This window comes from Oryx dammah, unplaced genomic scaffold, assembly GCF_014754425.2.
Source record: "Oryx dammah isolate SB20612 unplaced genomic scaffold, SCBI_Odam_1.1 HiC_scaffold_27, whole genome shotgun sequence".
NCBI lineage: Eukaryota > Metazoa > Chordata > Mammalia > Artiodactyla > Bovidae > Oryx > Oryx dammah.
Genome location: NW_024070211.1, coordinates 35,938,259 through 35,960,324, shown reverse-complemented (window position 1 = coordinate 35,960,324; position 22,066 = coordinate 35,938,259). Strand labels below are relative to the sequence as shown.

General features: G+C 34.7%; 1 protein-coding gene across 1 annotated transcript in view; it reads right to left on the bottom strand.

The window, feature by feature from the left end:
- Window positions 1-22,066, bottom strand: part of LOC120854102 (receptor tyrosine-protein kinase erbB-4) — a 1,232,614-nt gene that overhangs the window by 520,501 nt on the left and 690,047 nt on the right. The window contains exon 3 of the mRNA XM_040227918.1: window positions 16,426-16,612. Within this exon, the coding sequence (XP_040083852.1) occupies window positions 16,426-16,612 (187 nt within the window). The remainder of the gene's footprint in view (window positions 1-16,425; window positions 16,613-22,066) is intronic.

Sequence of the window (22,066 nt, the reverse complement as noted above, 5' to 3'; positions counted from 1 at the left end):
AATAAAATCCCTAGATACCCACATGGAGTTTCATTTTTAATAGCAAGCTTGAACATCAGTTCCTAAGTGTTTAGAAAACAAAAATATAATATTCTCTGCTGATTTGGAAGGGTTAATGCCATGCTCTCATTTGTTCTAAGAAAGGAAACTGAGCACTAAGAAAATATGACTCACACTTTGCCTCAGAACCTTTCCAGGATGATAGATAGCAGGTAGATATCATCAAGAAAATAAAATTAAAAACAAACATAAAAACAGACCAAAAAATGAAAAAAAAAAACCTTTCATTGCAGAATTAAAAATTCAGTACAAGAGATATTAAGTGATATGGCCAATGTACAAATGGGAAGAAAATATGAGTCTTCTATTTGCTAGTGAGATTAGGGTTTACTAAAATTAAATATATCTGTCAATAAAGAGCATGGGCTTCCCTGGTAGCTCAGTCAGTAAAGAACCTGCCCTCAGTGCAGGAGACCCGGGTTCAATCCCTGGGTTGGGAAGATCCCTGGAGTAGGAAATGGCAACCTACTCCAGGATCCTTGCCTAGAAAATCCCATAGACAGAGCAGCCTGGTGGACTGCAGTCCATGGGGTTGCAAAGAATCAGGCACGACTGAGCAACTAACACAACAACAACAGAACATAGCACATAGATGTGGTAGGGAGAAGAAATCAATACTCTTTTTTTTTTTTTTTTTGGAAATCAATACTCTTAAATACTTCCACACCACTGAGAACCATATAAAGAAGGAAGCAACAGGAAGAGAACTACCATATATTTTGTGCTAATCACTATGCTAAGTAGTTTGAATTCATTTTGTCATTCAGTTCTCATTTTCAGATGAGGAAACTGATGCACAGGACTTAGATGTTCTTGATATTTCCTTTGTTAGTTGTAGTGCTAGTATGAAATTTCAAATCTATTAAGTTTTAAAAATCAGGTTTGTTATACTATTTCATCCTGCTGAGACTGGGAGAGAGCACATAGGAAATATTGTTTTCATAATCTTAGAAACATACCTTCTCAACTAAAAGGCATATGATAGGTTTTACTTTTGATCATAAATCAACATTATCAGGAAAAATATTTTATTTCTAGATGAAGAATCTTTCAATCATTTTACTTCTGACCTCTATTCTTTGTTACTTTGCCCTCTCCAAAACTATCTCCTACTTTATGGCCACATTCAGAGTATATTTTAGATACAACAAAATCTACTTAATTTTGCTGCAATTGTTTTTCATTTCTTCATCGGTGAAGTGCTAACCCGAGTACATTAAATGGTAACAACCAGAGTTGGTTCTTACTTATAAAAATATCACAGATATGCATAGATATTTATCAATTTTCACCTTCATATGCCCTTTTTATCTAACTGATTTTATTACATCTTGTTCACAGGACTTTTTCAACTTTACAAAGTAGTTGATATAGTCATTTACTATTTTAATTAGAAATATTTTCAAAAACCATTTTGGGGGCCATAACTTTAAGTTTATGTACATATGAGAAATTTAAAAACACTATTTTTGAACTTTTAATCCTTATTAGTTGGACAATTATATATGTCTCATTGTCTCTTTAAAATTCTAAGATTTTTGTGATTCAGAAGGAAACTATTTCAAAGTCTTCTCTGGATTGAAAAACTTACTAAGTCATATTTTAATAGATTAAATGTAAATGAACCGAAAATATACACTAAATCTCTCTCTGATTTAAATTTAAATCAGACATCAAAACTGACATGGTATAGCTCAACAAATTCTATTCAGTTTTAAAGAGTTTTTAATATTTCATATTTAATAATAACCAAATGTAATATAAGAAGTCACTGTCACAGTAATACATATTAAATACAAACAATATTTGGATAGCTACTTAAATTATGCAGATAATCTTCAATGAAAAGGAGTTGATAACTTATTTTGCGACCTCTGATGTATTTATTTTACACAAATGATAGTTAGATTTTCTTAATTTTAAGAAGCACTTGAGCCAAGACACTAATTCTTGATCCACCCCTTTCCCTGAGCACCACAGGACTGCATTTGAAGCATGATACAATTTTAATTGCAAAGATTTATCATTATGACATGTAATTTCTAACTACACGAAATGACAATGTAATGCATAGGTGTGAAATTCAGCCACACATTGACTACGCGAAAAGTGATAGCAATGACATAGGCTGCTGCTTTGCTCCATTTCATTTTTCTAAAAGACATGTCTATAGGTAGACAATGTACTAACTACTTTATTATCTCTACCATCTTTTCCTTGCAAAACATACTAAATAATATTATTTGAATTACCCTATGAAGCACATATCAAATTTCATAGTATTTGGTAGATAGTTGGTGAATTTGGATTACTACTGAGTCAGACATGAACTCTAGAACTGATTTTGTTTCATTTTCTTCCCTTTGGTAAATGAGGATTCAAACCCAACCATATATAGGTTAATATATATTTTAAAAATCTTTATAACAACCTAGAAGGGTGGGAAGGGGTGAGAAGTGGGAGGGAGGTTAAAAAGAGGGGGACACATGAATATTCTACGGCTGACTCATGGTGTTGTATAACAGATGCCAACACAATACTGTAAAGCAATTTTCCTCTAATTAAAAATAAATGTTTGAAAAAAAAAGAATAACAAAATATCTTTAAAATTTTTCCTCCCTCTCTCTAGAACCTTGAATAAAATCATTTTTCAAATAATACAGTAAAGAGAACACTAGACTAAGGCAAGGATCAAAAATCTTATCTTGACCAAATGTACAACTTTTGGAGCTAAATCAAAACAAAATAAAACACACACCAAATATAATTATTTAATATGTGTTTTTTTTTAACTCTAGTGTTAATTTTTAAAAGGTCATGAGGTAAGTTCCCAATTAGAGCACTTTTTAAATTCTGTTACTATACTCTATCAGTTTAATTCCTAATATCTGTAGGAATAAATCTAAATAGCCTGTAAAATTATTTTTCAATATCACAAGAAATAATTCATTTATGCAATCTTCATCTTTTTTAGAATAATTTAACTTCTTAGTAAAGAATCTACATTAACTAAAGCTTCATTAGGAAATAAAAAAGAAAGACTGAATTGAGGAATATGACCTCCTCATATGAGTAATTTCACAGATTCTCAATTCATTCACACGTAGCAGAAGATGATAACAGTTCAGTGTGATGCGACCGCCTTCCTTCTCAGAAGCTCTGTAGCATGATGATAAAGGAAAATCTGGAATTATAATAACTGGCTTCAAATCTGAACCTCATAGATTAAGCAACAGGCCTTTATGTCTTATTGCTTAATTTGAAAACTGCAGTTTCTTCATCTTCAAAATGGAAATAATCACAGTAACCTACTAATTGGGGTTGTTATAAGGCTGAAGAGAGACAATGTTTATAAACCAGTAACTTACATACAGCAATACATATTATTTATGAATGTTATTATAATTTTTAATAATAGTAGTAGTATAGATATATATCCTGGGTTCTGTTATACCATATAGATATTTTGTTTCCTAGACTTATTATGCTAAAAAGAGCAGCAACAAAGATACAAAGACTAAAAGAATTTTAGTAAAATTCTTTTTTACAGTTTTAAAAAAGAATTTAAAGCTTTACAGTTTTAAAGCTAGAAAATTCATAATAGTAAGTACTTGATGAGACATCAACAGATGTTTATCTACATAATATAGAACCAACTCACCAAATATTAAAGCAGAGTGTTTAGATAATTTGGAAAATATTAAAATTGAAATCATGCTTTACATTGTCAATAGTTATCACAATATACTCATTAAATGTCATTTAAATATCAAATTAAAATTTGAAGTCCCTTTCATAGCAGATTGAAAATACAAAATATTCTTTTCAATACCAGCTTTTTCCCACATTACTGATACCAAAAATCCAACCTCTAATTTGCATCAGAGTGTTATTGAAATTGAGTGAATTGAGTAGTCCTCAAAGGAAGAAAAAGGTTATGGATTATCATTTTTTCTTCATTTTTTCCCTGCAGGTATTCCTTAAAATTGTTGTGGTTATTATGATTTAATAACTAACACAATTTGACTTAGCTTACAATAGAATTACAGCTAGAAAGTATAAAGTATATTTTACAGAAAGGTCATAAAGTAGTAAGGGTGGGAGGAGGGTGACATACTATGAGATCTAGAATAACAGATAAAAGCATTGTACTGAACTTCCAGGTAGGCTGGTAAAAAAGATACAAGTGAAAACATTCTTGTTTTTTTTTTTTTTTTTCTCTCTGATATCCTATAATAACCTTATATATTTAGCCAAAAGAGGAAAGTTTAAGGGAAATTCCTAGAAAAATGTTTTCTTTTTTTTTTTTTACCTTTTTCAAAGGTATTGTTTATTACATCAAAAGGCGTTGAGCAATGCAAATTCACATTTCTCTATCTTCTGATAGATATAAATAAATGGAAAATACCACTCATTTTTATGAAATATTGGCTATTTCTATTGCAACTTGTTTCAGATGCTTCCACAGTAAATAGTTTAATAATTACAAGAGCAGCAATTTTGCTATGATTCATGAAAATAATGTTTGTTGCATCTCTATTTTGTTTACATATAATTAGTTTATCATTTTATTCTGTTGAACAAAATGCATACATGTTTCATATTATTGTTAAGACTTGATTTTCCATACTACCATCTTTTACACTTATACTGGGATTTTACTTTTTCTTTCTTTTTTTTTTTCCAGTGTGGCCTGCAAATAGTGATCAAAAACTTGTTTTTACAACTGAGGATGACTAAGATTTGAGGCTATGGTTTTCCCAGTGGTCACGTATGGATGTGAGAGTTGGACTGTGAAGAAGGCTGAGAGCCAAAGAATTGATGCGTTTGAACTGTGGTGTTGGAGAAGACTCTTGAGAGTCCCTTGGACTGCAAGGAGATCCAACCAGTCCATTCTGAAGGAGATCAGCCCTGGGATTTCTTTGGAAGGAATGATGCTAAAGCTGAAGCTCCAGTACTTTGGCCACCTCATGCGAAGAGTTGACTCATTGGAAAAGACTCTGATGCTGGGAGGGATTGGGGGCAGGAGGAGAAGGGGATGACAGAGGATGAGATGGCTGGATGGCATCAGGGACTCGATGAATGTGAGTCTGAGTGAACTCCGGGAGTTGGTGATGGACAGGGAGGCCTGGTGTGCTGCGATTCATGGGGTCGCAAACAGTCAGACATGACTGAGCGAAGAAACTGAACTGAACTGAACTGAGGATTTGGTGAAATATGGTAGTTACCTATTTGACAAAACATCCTTTAGTAGAGTTTCTTTTGTTACTAATTTGCTATTAAATAAATATTATGTAATGAAAAACTTTCAACATAAACTGGACAATTCTAAACATAAGTTATTGTCTATGCCATAAATAATTCTCATCAGACTTTTCAATATAATTTCTCTACTATAAAAATCATTATAATCTCCTAGTCCTTAGCTTTTTCAATTAAGTTATTTAAGACAGAGACTTAGGGACCTACTTATAACTAAGTGCTTTTAGTCTCCGCTGTGAGGTGCAGAGTAAAAAATCTCATTTTGAAAAATCAGATTTCTGACAAACAGAAATCCTAAGTCCTAATACCTAGCAGCTGAAAGCATATTAAAAAGTAAAGCATGGCATCCAGAACTCAGCTTGCTCAAATATAATATGGTCATGTGCTAAATCACAAATGAGAGCTTTTATACTATACAATTTGATCACGTAAGTCAAACATGCTTTCAATGACTGTAAAAGTCTATTGTTTCTATTATTTTTACCAAAAGCATTCTTCCTCTCAAATATTATAATAATGAGTAATATTTATTTCAGGAACTGCACTTAATGCCATATATGTGTGTATGAGTTCCATTGTGTCTGATTGTTTGGATCCCATGGGCTGTTGCCTGCCAGGTTCCTCTGTCCATGGAATTTTCCAGGCAAGGATACTGGAGTGGGTTGCCATTTCCTACTCCAGGGAATTCTCCCAACCCAGGGATCAAATGAGTGTGTCTTGCCTCTTCTGCATTGGCAGGTGGATTTTTTGCCACTGTGCCACCTGGGAAGCCCACTTAATGCTATATGTAAATTACAATTCAACTTTCACAACTGTCTTTTAAGCTACATGCTCATCCCACTCATTTGAAGAGGAAATTAAGGCTTAAAACATTGAATAACTTGCATCTAAAAAGGATTTGAATGCAGGGCATCCGGATTGAGAGCCTGTGCTCTAATTCTTTCTCCATGCTTGTAAATTTCACTGCCTCCTGCTTGGGTTCAGAAAAGATGCTGTCCTTTTAAGACTTTACTGCCTGATTGCCACTAACCACATGTGGCTATTTAAATTTAAATAAATTATATTAAATACAATTGAAAATAAATTCCCTTCATCACACTAGCCACCTTTCAGGCTCTCAGTAGCCACATTTGGCTACTGACCACTCAATTTATGGAGCAGAGAATGAATGTTTCTATCATCACAGGAAGTTCTATTGGACAGCTCTGCTTTAGAAGGTAAAACAGATTAAAATGGGGGCACTTGATCCCATAGATGCTTGACTAAAAATTAATATATAAATAACTGGGGAAAATACATTCCCAATGTTTTCACATTGCAGTTGGTGGGTAAATATTTGTCAGAACTATAATATTTACTGAGAGAAGACAGGGATGTAGAGATAATTTGGATGAGCTCATATCTCAGCACAATGTCTTGAATATACAAGTGGAAGAAAACAAAGCTAATAAATATTTGAACTGACATCACTTTCCAAAAGAATCCTGAACTTTCACTGGTAAAATGGGGTCTATTAATAAACATCTGAATCATGGTTAAGAGAATAGTAACTTCTATTTTTAAAAAGCTGCAGTCAATAGCAATAGCTATAAAATTAATTAATAAATAAACTTTTAATAGTTATACTTATTAATTATACTTTGTGTATCATCATGATATTTATTAATTAACAATGATACTTTTAAATTAAACTCAGTGTTTATAAGATTGTCATTTTATGTGTTTGCTTGTATTTTATTGTGAACTCACCATTTCCCATTCATACATTCATGATGTATTTAAGTATTATGTAACAATTAAAATCAAGAAGGTCTTACTAAAATACAACCTTAATGTCTTCTGTTTAAAGTTTGAATTTTTCTTGTTTATAGCCATTTTAATATCTTGCTGACTGTGGCCTTACCTGGAGAAATTGTCCTATTTCTTAGGAATGGCATAATATAAAGAAATGAAAAACAAATCTAGATTCTAGAATAAGGTGCCCTTATTAACCACAAACCAGTGAATCCTAAATGAGATCAAACTAGTCAATCCTAAAGGAAATCAATCCTGAATATTCATTAGAATGACTGATGCTAAAGTTCCAATACTTTGGCCACCTGATGCAAAGAGCTGACTCATTAGAAAAGACCCTGATGCTGAGAAAGTTTGAAGACAGAAGAAGGGGATGGCAGAGGAAGAGATGGTTGGAGGGCATCACCGACTCAATGGAGATGAATGTGAGCAAGCTCTGGGAGATGGTGAAGGACATGGAAGTCTAGCATGCTACAGTCCATGGCGTTGCAAAGAGTCAGACACAACTGAGGGACTGAACAACAATTAACCACAAAACTTCAAGCTTCGTTTCCTTAGATGTAAAGTGACAATAAAGAGTCTTTCCAGGTCAACACTAACGAGCTGTTTGTGAAACAAAGAAAGAGAAGCTTGAAAGCATTTTGTAAAGTTTGAAACTCCATGACAATGTGGGATATTAAAATTATCATGCCTTTGGTAAACATGGAAAAGCAACAACATGGAGCCTCTTTTCTTACCTCTGACCCAGAGTCTTAGCATCTGCCAAGAATGGGGCGGCCTCTTCTAAGTAAACTTGTCAAATATCTCACATAGTCTTTATTCTCGTTAAATACAGTTTCAGGTTCTCCCCAAATATTACTCACACTGTTTCATGAGTTTCGATTTGATTCCAGCAAATCAGAATGTGCCATAATCTAATAATTCTGGCCCCAACTTGTTTGGTAACTGGGAATGATGCAGAGAATTTACCAGCTCTTTTCAGTTAAGTATCTGCAGGGCTGGGCTTCCCAGGCAGCTCAATGGTAAAGAATTCACCTACCAATGCAGGAGACACAGGTTGCATCCGTGAGTCAGGAAGATCCCCTGGAGGAGGGCATGGCAACCCACTCCAGTATTCTTGCCTGGGAAATCCCATGGACAGAGAAGCCTGGCAGGCTACAGTCACAAAAAGTTGGACACGACTTAGTGACTAAAAACAATAGCAACAACTTGCAGGCCCAGCAAAGCAAATGCAAAGAAGAGGAGGTAGATATTCTGATATTCTTACTTCTTTCTTCAGAGTCAAATCATGGACTTATGGTGATAACAAATCAATTTCTCTCACTGCATTTCAGACCCTGAGGAGCAAAGAATTTCCTCCATTTTCTAAATGTCATAAGCAAACAAGCATGCTTTCTTCATAAATGGGCTTTAATATGGGAGTTTGTTGACCTTACATATTTTCTTAGAATATATATATACTTTCTCTTAGGGAAGGGAACATACAGATCTTGGTATATGTTAGGGACAAGAAAGAATAATGACAGGTTTAAAGTCTCAAGTAGGGAATTTTCCTGAAACAGTCCCATTAGGCTAAATTTCCTCAGTTTTTCCTAAGGATGCTATAGAGATGGAAAAGAATGCAGTTCATAGAATGGGAATTTTCAGGAACCCTGAATGGGAAATAAACCAAGGGTGTTGCTTCTTATGGACTGAGTAGATTATTTTAGCACTTGTGACAGAAAACATGATGGCTAGTGAAGAAAAAAAAAAAAGGACCTTATTCCCTGGAGATTCCCCTTCCCATGTTTCATTTTTCCAGTAATGATCTCTTCTGATCAGTGATACAGCAGAAGAAATTCCCTTTTTACCTTCATACGGTTCCATAAACTTCCTTATCATTTCTCTAAAGCTGAGTCCTAGAAATTTGCTGAACCAGTCACTCTATCTGATTCCATAATTATAACATTTCCTTTCAACTGTGCTTCTGTCTTACTTATACACATAAATGTATTGTTATAGTTTTCATTTTTCTATTAATGCACACACTTTGACATGACAAGCAAACAATCTTTAGAAAACATTGGCTAGAGTATCAATTTTAGAAATTGTGGACCTGATCTAAAAATTGACACCTTCATAAGAAGGTGCCACTCTTCACTGATTCCATCTGACTCACAGGATTTTCACTGTGGGTTAGTTTTGATCAGATCATTTTCCAAGTAATTTACCTTAAGCTAGGACTATTCTTGGGATCATTTTGTTCCTGTAGATATCACAATATGCTGAGTGCTGCTTCTTATGTAAATATTGGTAGTACTTTTGTCAAACACCGTATTTAACAGGAATCCCTGAAACAGGCTGGTTGAACCCACTCAAACATTACTAAGACCTTTCACAGAGCTGCTGAAGAATGCTTAGTGACTCTACTGTCAGTAAAAGAACTTAGAATGAATATGTCTCTTGTCTAGGTCAAGACAAATGTCAGGGCCGATGAAGAGTGAAACACGATGATGGGAATTTGAAATGAAGGGCTAGGGCAACAGGTGCTTGGCATGAGACAGGAAAGAGGAGCTGTGAAGTACCCAAGGCAGTAATCAGACTGAAAGTAGTCAAAGAAAAGCCTCAGGCTTCTCACTGCCAGAGAAAGAGATCTTATACTTAAAGTAGTTTCAAAGTAGAATCAGGAAGAGATGCTGAAATTTGGAGCATACTTTTGTCTAAACAAATCACTTCTCAAAGCCGCAGTGAAGCAATAGGCATCTATCTGAATATGCAGAAACAGGTACAATTGTTTTGTCAGTGTGTTGACACAAAAGACAGCTAAAAACAAAACAATACAGAGAAAGAGCACTGAGGTTTCCTAAGTACTCTCTACATGGAAGGTGCTGTGGTTGACAAGTTCCCTGCTTTATTATTTCACTAATGCCTGTAACTAGCACTGTGAGATAGAATTTTCCTTGGGTTTAAAGATGAAGATTCTGAGTCTCAGTGAGACACGCTAAGTGATGATATGACATTTAAACCGATTTTTCTGGTTCCACATCTATGCTTTCTGACATATACTGAGTCAATTACAGGTAGCCTGTCCATCTCAAAATTACTTATTTGAGAATTACTGAATAACGCCAAACTGGGTTAGGAAATTTAAACATTAAAAGGTGCTGTGATTCATGTACTACTTTAATTAGTAGCCATTAAAAGCCTCTTGATGAAAGTGAAAGAGGAGAGTGAAAAAGTTGGCTTAAAGCTCAACATTCAGAAAATGAAGATCATGGCATCTGGTCCCATCACTTCATGGGAAATAGATGGGGAAACAGTAGAAACAGTGTCAGACTTTATTTTTTTGGGCTCCAAAATCACTGCAGATGGTGACTGCAGCCATGAAATTAAAAGACGCTTACTCCTTGGAAGAAAAGTTATGACCAACCTAGATGGTATATTCAAAAGCAGAGACATTACTTTGCCGACTAAGGTCCGTCTAGTCAAGGCTATGGTTTTTCCAGTGGTCATGTATGGATGTGAGAGTTGGACTGTGAAGAAAGCTAAGCGCCGAAGAATTGATGCGTTTGAACTGTGGTGTTAGAGAAGACTCTTGAGAGTCCCTTGGACTGCAAGGAGATCCAACCAGTCCATTCTGAGGGAGATCAGCCCTGGGATTTCTTTGGAAGGAATGATGCTAAAGTTGAAACTCCAGTACTTTGGCCACCTCATGCGAAGAGTTGACTCACTGGAAAAGACTCTGATGCTGGGAGGAATTGGGGGCAGGAGGAGAAGGGGACGACCGAGGATGAGATGGCTGGATGGCATCACGGACTCTATGGACATGAGTCTGAGTGAACTCTGGGAGATGGTGATGGACAGGGAGGCCTGGCGTGCTCTGATTAATGGGATCACAAAGAGTCGGACACGACTGAGTGACTGAATTGAACTGAACATACTCGAAGGCAGACATTCAGATGTACTTCTCAGACATTTCATCAATTCAGACATTGTATTTCCTAGACTAACCATTTTATTTTATTTTTAGTCTAGGAGAATTCAGTAAACTTAATATATCCTCTACATTGTTATTGTGGGTGCCTCAAAATAACTTAAGCATTTTATTTTTTTTTAATTTCATCCACATCTCAAATAATTAAGATGACTCAGTACACAGTTAACCAATATAAATAGCCATATATATTACAGGCATTAATATATGAATCTATAAGTCTAAGCTGAGCACCGAAGAATTGACGCTTTTGAACTCTGGTGTTGGAGAAGACTCTTGAGTGTCCCTTGGACTGCAAGGAGATCCAACCAGTCCATCCTAAAGGAAATCAGTCCTGAATAGTCATGGGAAGGATGGATGCTGAAGCTGAAACTCCAATACTTTGGCCACCTGATGAAAAGAACTGACTCATTTGATAAGACCCTGATGCTGGGAAAGATTGAAGGCGAAAGGAGAAGGGGAAAACAGAGGATGAGATGGTTGGATGGCATCACTGATTCAATGGACATGAGTTTGAGTAAACTCCAGGAGTTGGTGATGGACAGGGAGGCCGGGCGTGTTGCAGTCCATGGGATCGCAAAGAGTTGGACACGACTGAGCAACTGAACTGAACTGAACTGATAAGTCTAAAAATATGTAGCATATTTGGCTAACACGTGGAAAATAGAAATTTGGTATTTTTATCATCCCACTTTCACCTACTCAAAACATATATTCTCTAATTCATAAAGTGAAAATTTAAATATTCAATTTGAAATTTGGTGTAAAAAAACAAATGCACATCTTAAATTTGTACCTAGGTTATCATCATTATAAAAAAGGATATAGATACTAGAACAGATATAAGTACCCTTAGGTATTTCTCAAAGATTCCTTCATATCTATAATATAAAATATAGATTAAATTGTATCATATTTTCCACCATTACTAACAGACAAGGTAATTTCATAAATTATAAAAGAGCAAAATAAGAGTAGTCTTTATGTCCCTTGTAATAAAATAACTTTTATATTTTGGCCAGACAGATGACTAAATAAGTAGGAGCTCATCAACTTAAGGTTTTAAATATATTAAACATTAATTTGAATTTCAAGTATGAATGTTTGTTTAAGACAGAGCTGATAAAATCGTAAGAATATCATCACTGAGCATGATTAAGAAGAACCACAGCCACATGCAAGTGACCTTAACTGAGGAAGTAATAAAACATTCTCCCTGTCTCTGTCCTGTAATGCAGCCATGTCATTCCCAGTGACCTGGAGGTGAATATATGTCTGATGGGAAACCCTGATGGCAGTGCGTGCTCTCTCTTGACCAGAAAAGGACAATCAGTGTAACAGGGCACTGAGAGCTTGCCAAGACAAGTTCCTTACTCCATTTTGGATTGGGTGTCATATGCTTAGTCTAGGGGCCTGACCCTTCGCACTTCCCCACCTCATTCATAATGGACCAGGGAAATGTGAGTGGCAGGAGGAAGACGAGTCTTTCTGCTTAGCCAGAAAACATGTTTAAGTATGGATCTTGTCTTTGGTCACAACCACAACAAAAGTAGCTAAGTGAGCTCTGTAGTAATGTTTATCGTCCAAGGAATAGCTTCTGGTGAGCATAAAGCTAAATTAATAAAAATGCATAAGGTGAGGAGTTAATTTATATATGTGTAAGTGGTATCCAACTATTAACTCTTATATATGACAGTCCTCATGTTAACCAAATATCCTTTTTACACAAAGATAGAGTTTGCAGGTACATACGTACTATTATAAAGGCATATCATTCTAAATATTATTCTAAAGTAAATACAGCAAAAAAGATTTCAGGAGAAACACAAAATATGAATATATCAAAAAACCTTGAAATCGCAATCTCAAAATTACTTGCTATAACAATAGTACTTGTTATTTATTTTGTTGAAAGTGCTCAAAAAGAAAATCTTGCTTAAAAGGAAAATTCATGATAAAGTATTATTGTCCTTGTAATGGTTTACCATTATATAAAATTGATATTAGACGAAATGGTAATATGGAAGAAAGTTTATTCCCAGCATCTTGCTTGTCTCTGCACTCTTTTATACAAACGTTTCCATCCAAGGCTTTCTTTGTGGCTCAGCTGGTAAAGAATCTGCCTGCAATGTGGGAGACTTTGGTTTGATCCCTGGGTTGGGAAGATCTCTTGGAGAAGGGAAAGGCTACCCACTCCAATATTCTGGCCTGGAGAATTCCATGGACTGTACAGTCCATGGGGTCGCAAAGAGTCAGAAACGACTGAGTCTGACTTCCATCCAGGCTCCTAATGTGTTCTTTTCATTCCTATATCAATTGAGAGTATATTTCTTGTCATTCAATCATAAACGTATCTGTACTTTTCCTTCTCTTCTCTCCAGGAGATAATAAATGAATGAAAAGTATTTGGATCCAGTAAGGGTGAAGAGGCTAACCAGATATTTTGCTACCATTTCTTAGTATCTTTAATTAATTAGAACATTGTTTCTCAAACTTTAATAGTTATCAGAAATATTGGAAGTGAAAGTGAAGTCGCTCAGTCGTGTCCGACTCTTTGAGACCCCATGGACTGTAGCCTATCAGGCTCCTCCGTCCATGGGATTTTCCAGGCAAGAATGCTGGAGTAGATTGCCATTTCCTTCTCCAGGGGATCTTCCCAAACCAGGAATCAAACCCGGGTCTCCCTCATTGCAGGCAGACGCTTTACCATCTGAGCCACCAGGGAAGCCCGAAATATTGGAGGGGTCCTTAATATACATATTGGTGAGCTCCAGCCCCAGAATTTACCATCCATTAGGTCTCAGGTGAAGCCCAAGAATCTGAATTTATAGAACAAGTACCCAGGTTATGCTGATACTGCAGGCCCCTTAAGAACTGGGTTAAAAGTTTAACTCACTACTGCAGTTAGGCAATGAGGTATGGGACTACTTAGCAGGTTTTCTGTTTCCCTTCACATTATGTGAACCCTGAGTCTAAAATTAGGGCTAGCCCCAGCAGTTCCACCCTTAATATAACATTATCTATCTTTTTTTTTTTTTTTTTTGTATAACGTATCAACAAGAAAATAAAGCTCTTTCCAAAACACAAAAACAATCCTACCCAAAGTGAACTGCAATGTTTGCTTACTACTTGGATCAAGTTACTTCGAAGACTAAGTAAGATATTACTAAGATATTACTGTAGAGCAAATTTTATCCCAATTCCTTTCTGATGAAGAGTTAGTTATAAGTCTCCTGTCCTTCCTCGTATATTCTTATACACAAATATGGTGGTATTTACTGTAAAACTTCTGATTTTCAAAATAAGAGTAACACTATTGATCTTATTACCTAAAATATGATCAATAATTCTAGACTGTCTCATGGAATAGTGTTGACATATAGTCATCATTCATATAATATATATATATATATATAAATATCTGGAAAATTTCCAAAATATCTCAATTTTCCACCATTTATTTTACTGCACTTTTCATTAATTCATATTCAAGTAAGAAATTAATAATAACTGCTGAACAAATACTTATCTTTTCTAAACATTCAAATAATTATTTCACTCATTTATTAATTTTCCATCTTTAGTGCTACACAGGAAAATATGATAAGGTTTTCTGGAAATTTAGGGAATAATATTTTTAAGATAATAATGCTATATTTTGATATGAAACTAGTCAATCATAAGTAAGACAACTGTCACAATAACAAGACATGGTGGAAGCTCACTAACAGAAAAGATATACTCAAATGTTGCAAAATTGTGACTAAATAATTCCTTTTTTATATTTTAATAGTATTGAGGTTAATTAAATGTGGAAATGAATAACTCTTTAAAGACTAATTTTCTTTGTGAGAAGATTCTTCAAATAGCATATATTTGGAATAATAACATAATCATATGTTATAAGATTTTGAAAATAAATTTATTCATTTTTTTCTTTACTATAATCAGCAGAAAAGCAAGAAGAAAACACAATGCTTTTTTTGGCAAGTTTTAATTGGATCATGTTATTTTTGGATTCCTAATTTCATTTGTTCAATTTTTCTCTATTTCCAAAATTCTTCCTCCTATCATTATTTCCATGCAAGTAGCAATTTAGTCAAATACCCTGCTCTTCAGTAAGGGAAGTATTTTTAAACAACAAAAAAAAAGGTAAAAATGTTGATGAAGGATATAAATTCTGAACAATTTCCATTTACCATTATGTCATGAAGTCTATAGCAATCATGTCTAAAATAAAGAACGTAATCATCACTCCTTTCTTCATCCAAGATATTCCAATTTTAGTTCACATCTGGATAACTATGAAGCTACTTCTAACTTAAAATTATATATTTTATGTCCTCTGTAAATATAGAAATATATAATTTTAATAACCTGACAATATTAATCTTATTTGTTTCTTAATATTTGAAGACAATACTTCTAAAATATTTCAAATTCCACTATCAAGAAACATGGCCACTGTGTGGACTCAAAGACACACAAAAAATATATTAATTTTGCATTTTATTAATTCAGGTTAAATTAATAGTTCAAACTCCTTTCTCCCACTCTAATGTAATTACTAATTAGCACATTTTTGGTTGCAGGCACATATAGTAAAATTCATGATTAAAATTCTTGTACCAATAGCCTCCACCATAGCCTTTATGAACTCTGAATTACATGAACTGAAAAGACATCAATGGAATTGCAAAAGCCAGCTTATAACACAGAGTCCAGCACAAAATTATTTGTAGCAAGATGATACCTAATTCCAATCTTAGGGGGAAAAAATCACTGATGATTAAAGCTTTCTGAGGAAGAATTACTTATAGCACTTAGTGAGTTGCTCAGGAAGAGAAATCAAAGCTGTATTAATACATTAGATATGTTTTCCAAAAATAAGAGATTGTACAAAAAGCTAGATTAATGGAACAAGATGTAATGGTTTGTGTATTTACTGAGCTTTAACGAAAGTCAGAGTTAGGATGTTATTGCAGAGATTTGACGATATGGTCCACTATTCACCTGAGACTACTGAACAGAGCATTCTTAAACCTGCTTCATATCTGTTTCAGTCACTGAGCATTTCCTTAGCTTGTACTTCTGTTCAGATGAGATATAGTCATATGCTATCCTTCAGATTGCATTTACAATATCTGTACATAAAACTGGGGCAATGTAGGGCATCATTTCTCACAAAATGAATAAGTAGTATTAATATGTATTTCAATGCTTTATAAAGTTTCTCAATGTAATACATGCTGCAGAAACCATGTGCACATTTGTGTGTGTCTATCACATTATATTGATAATACAAGTATATTTGCTGTTTTGTATATTTTCCTTACCAGTCAAGTTCTTCAGTCCAAGTTCTTGAAGTCCAAAGTTTCCATCTTTTCTGTAGTTTAAAAATATTGCCAAGGCATATCGATCCTCATAAAGCTTTGTCCCACGGATAATGCGTAAGTTCTCCAGAGGCAGGTAGCGAAACTGATTAAGAGCCACCAACACGTAGCCTGTGACTTCTCGTATAGACTGAAAAGACACAAACGATGGCCTGTGTCAATTTAAAACTGTCAGTATGTTTACATAGTCATTTAGATAACATTGAGTTATTTAATTCTAATTTTCAGCTTTTAATTGAATATACTAATTTCCATACCACATTATAAATAATTGCCTTGACACACAAGATCACAAGGGTTAGAATCTCATTTGAAGAGTGGGTTGTATTTTAAAGTCAAGAATGTGCTTACAGTAAAAATAATTTACTGTATTTTATTACTGTAATAATTTCCTGAATTTTATGGTATGAAGCACTCTTCATGTCTGAGATCTGAATATAATTAAAAGAATAAAGATCTCATTCTCTGACAGACCAAAATTAGGTAAGAACACGTAACTATCAATCTTTATATTTAAAAAATAAACTGGTAAAGTTATCACAAAATAAAGTTGCATTAATTTGTAGACTGTGGGACAGATTTCAAATTGCTATATTATTGTTTAATTTTATAGAAATCGAAGAACAATTGCCTTATATCAATATATTTCTGACTATATATATAAAATTCATATTGTATGTATATGCATTAGATGCACACAATTTGCATTAGATACTGATTATGGTTTCTAATTTAATTATTAACACAATTTTCATTTTGACTGTATGCTCTTTAAATGTAGTTGTCTATAAGTTGATTATTTGAAGGTTTTTGAGATATTTTAAAGTAAAAAAAAAATCAGAAAAAGACTTTAGGCATCATCTAAAGCTATAGTTTTTGATAAAATGCATATAAATAAGTCATGTCCAACTCTTTGCAACCTCATGGACTATACAGTCCATGGAATTCTCCAGGCAAGAATACTGGAGTAGGTAGCCGTTCTCTTCTCCAGGAGATCTTCCCAACCCAGAGATCAAACCCACGTCTCACTTTGCAGGCAGATTCTTTACCCACTGAGACACAAGGGAAGCCTCAAATGCATATAAGAACAATAATAAATATAGGTCTTAAATTTAAAAAATATATATAATTCAAAAGTGTGAACAAATCTGACATTATTTAATGCCAAGTTCAGACTATTTTTAGATCTCTTTGTGTCAGATGTCACATGCTCAGTCTTTGGTTCTCTGTTTTTCTCTGTCTACTCTTACCCACTTGTCTTAACCAATTTTAAGGCTGATGATCTCCAAAATATTATTACCTCCAAACTCCTAAACTCCAGATTCATAGCCAACTGCCCACTCTGCATCTTCACCTGGATGCCTCACAGACTTCTCAGATACACATACACAAAGCTTAACGCCCGTCTACCTTCCACATCTACCAACAGCCTCCGTCACCTTAGCTGATGTCGATTCATCCTTCCTATTATTCAGGCCAAAGTCCTGGGGACACTCTTGAATTCCCATTCCCATTTATCTTTAAAAGGATTAAGGATCCAAGCATGTATGACATCTTCCAGTATCCTCTGAGCCACCATCATTCTTGATCAAGATCACTATAATAGTTTCTGCCCTTGGTGCCTTCTGGTGTATTCTCAGTAAAGCCTAGCCCTGATATTTTAAAAACATAAATCGAGTCATGACACCTCTTAAAACTGAAATGTCTCCCAAGTCACTCAGAGTAATAAAATTCTGTAAATAATGAGTCAAAACCTATATTTGTGTTGTCCAGTAGAGAAACCACTAGTCATAGATGTCCACTGAACAACTGAAGTATGGTTAGTATGAAATGAGATATGCTGTCAGTGTAAAACATATTATGAATTTCAAAGATTACATGTTGAAATGAAAACATTTTAGATAAATTGATTTATATTAGCTGCATTATTAAAGTTGAATTTACCTGTTTCTTTGTACCTTTATATTGTGGCTGCATGGAAATTAAAAATCACATTTTTATGGCTCTCATTGCATTTCTAATGGACAACTCTGTATTATATGATCTATTCATCATTCTTTTTCTGACTTCTCTTTTTAACTCTAACACCTTGCTCACTCTTTCCAGTTTTGTTGGTCTCTTTGTTGTTCTTTCAGTATGCTGAGCATGGTCCTACCTCAAGGTGATCAGAACAATTTTAAGAGCCTGAGTTTCTCTCCTTGATATCTTCTTTGCTGATTTTCTCACTGCTGTCAGGTTTCTGCTCAAGTTTCACTTTCTCAGTTGAGATCACCTCTGATTGACCTATTTAATATGGTGACCCTCCCACTTTTACCCACTTTCATCTTTATTGTTTCTACAATGCTTTTCACTCCCTAACATACTGTATACTTTATATATATACCACATTTAATATTTATAGTCTTTCTCACCTTTTCCCAGAATATAAGCACTACAAGTACAACCATTCAATTTGCTCACTCCTGTGTCCCATGTAACAAGATCAATACTATTACTCAGTAAGAGACCAACAAATGTTTTTAAAACACTGTGTCTCTTCATTGGCCATACCTTCACCACTAGGTAGTCTGAGGAGTCAGAAGATACCTATCTGTAGCCTGCAATCCTCTCTTCTAGATAGATCATGCTGCAAACCTCTGTGAACCCAGAATTTCATTCCTCAAAACCCCACTCCACACCAAATATTTATGTAGGGTCAGTGATATCATCTTTCCCAGTTGTGTTCTGTCTACCAGACAACAGCATGTGCCACCAATGTGAGTACACCAAGGAAGGATGGGGTGGTCCGGGGCAGATCTTTAAGGGGGAGTGTACAGATCCTGGACGTGTGGGCCAGAGTGTCCATTCACTTCTGTGCAAGGCCTCTCAGAATATGGATAGAACTAGGTGATGTAAGGGCTACAAGCTGAAGGCCATCTCTCTGTATACGACCATAATCCTGAGGAGTCCCAAAAATTCTAACATTTCACTTGGCTTTCCAGGTTGTTATAAAGATATATCTGTCAAAGTGGGAGATAGAACTCATTTTATTGAATAATAGTTGCTTGATTTATAAGTAAATAATGAGCCACACAATATTTAAGTCTTCATTTATATTCTTACTCCAGGGCCAAAGGATAAACACACTACCACCGATCACCATGACAAGTATAATGCTAACAGAGCGAAGGTGGTGACAAAGTGTCAAGAGACACACAAAACTCCTCATGTCTGGCATCAAATCGGGCACTCTGAGTCACAATAGGAATTCCTGAGGCACTGAGCACTTTGGATTGAAGAGATGAATGGAAAAGAGAGGTTAAAGATCAGCAGTGGCATGCCTTGTTTGCATGCTACAGTGTGCTTTAAAACTACACCTGTCTGACATAGAATAGCTGTAGAGCCCTATGAGTTCTCCTCCAACCACTGTCAACAATGATTGAGCTAATATTTGTTTGCATTCGTAAAAGAGAGATCACAAACTCTTTTTAACATCATTTTATCCAAAAGTAAAATTATTTCATTCATTATAAAAACAATTTATTTTTAGCTTGTATATAATAATTATCAAGTACTCTGGGTTACAATGACGATGGCACTATGATAAAAGTTGGAATATAGGGTATAATCAATATTATTAATCCTTTGGCTAAAACGTGTTATAATATCCATCATTCTTCCTAACAAACTCATGATTAGTTCTAACTTCATCTAGGAAGTGGATCTTTTTAAATAAAAACTATAAAAATCTTTTGGCTTATCGTAAGATAGAAGGTCACAGGGACAGGATTATTAGAGAAAACACAGGTGAAGCACATTCAGGAAAAAGAAGAGGTTTATGAGCAAAGACACAATGTCAGCAGAAGTTCTGCAGTGTTTATTAGAGGGATAAACCCTTTGTAGCTATTAACTGAAAAAGATGTACCACTTGGCATGGGCTTTTTGGCCACATATTATCAGAGGCTACAAATAACCTACAAATAATGAAGGCTCTAGTATTAAAAGTGTTATGAGCAAAGAACAATAGTGAACATATAAAGATCAACTAATCATAGAAGAGGTTGCTCCAAGTGCCTTTAGCCACATGAAAAAGTAAGATATAACTAAGAACATCTTTGCATTCACATATTACTTAATGTATGTATGCATGTGTATATCTTTGAATTAACTACACTGTAAAATGTATGTACTTCTCATTCCAGAGGGTGCATTAAATTATTCTTAGAAACATTTTTATTATCTTCATGAAAAGTCAGGTTAAAAACAATAGTTACTCCTTTGACCAGATTCTGGGACTGGAGGGATTACTGATTTAATTGAGATTTTTGTGTCTAAAATGAATCTCTTTCATTATCCATGCTGCTTATTTATTACACTCTGGTCTTGCAAAATAACACATGTAACTTAAACATTAGCTTAACAAATAATTATTCTGCTATGGGAATATTGGGGTATCATGGTATGTTCATGTTGAGAGACCATATGTTCAAACCATTTTGAACAAAGCCACCCATGACTAGGTGATATCTAATTTATTCATGACAAATTTTATGATAATAATGATGGTAGAGATCCTATTCACCTCATCCCAAACATCCCTTCTCCCTAGCCAGCTAATTACGTAAATATTAGAAGAAAGATTATAGAAAATCCCTCAGTCAAAAATTTATTGCTCTAGTCTTTTATATCCAGAGGGTCTCATGGAACCAAGTAATTTTTAAAGAATTATAGGAGATGAATATAAAATGTTATATTTAAAAGCCACAAATATGGCTTGAATTTGTCCTAGCTTCTTTTTGTTTGTTTTGTTTTGTTTCTGTTTGTTTTCTGGAATTTATAGTCACATTCTTGTAGGTACTCTTAATACCTTGCCATGACCAAATATCTTGAAACATCTCAGTAGGAAACTCCACTGCTGAAGACATGAGCTACAAGGCATATTGATTGCAAATAAAATTATAAGAAGAGACTTAGTAATGGCAAGGTTGCTTAATGCTGAAAAACAGCCAGTAACATAGTTTTGAGTTAATATTGGCAGGTCACTAGGCAATGTGGGTGAAAAGTCAAGAGATATCTAAGTGCCATTTAAGCTCACAATGTCTGATAAGGTCAAATAATCATGTTAGTTATCCATTGTTCCTCTCCTTTCAGCCACTAGAATGTGAACAGCATGGGCCTTTTACTTTTAAAAAACTATTTAAATAATAAAGACTATTTTGAAACAGATGGACTTATCTAACAACTTCCCCAGTATTTATATATGTGTGTGTGTATATAAATATATATATATATATATACACACACCATTGCAGATGGTGATTGCAGCCATGAAATTAAAAGACGCTTACTCCTTGGAAGAAAAGTTATGACCAACCTAGAATGCATGTTGAAAAGCAGAGACATTACTTTGCCAACAAAGGCCTGTCTAGTCAAGCCTATGGTTTTTCTAGTGGTCATGTATGGATGCAAGAGTTGGACTGTAAAGAAAGCTGAGCGCCGAAGAATTGATGCTTTTGAAATGTGGTGTTGGAGAAGACTCTTGAGAGTACCTTGGACTGCAAGGAGATCCAACCAGTCCATTCTGCAGGAGATCAGCCCTGGGATT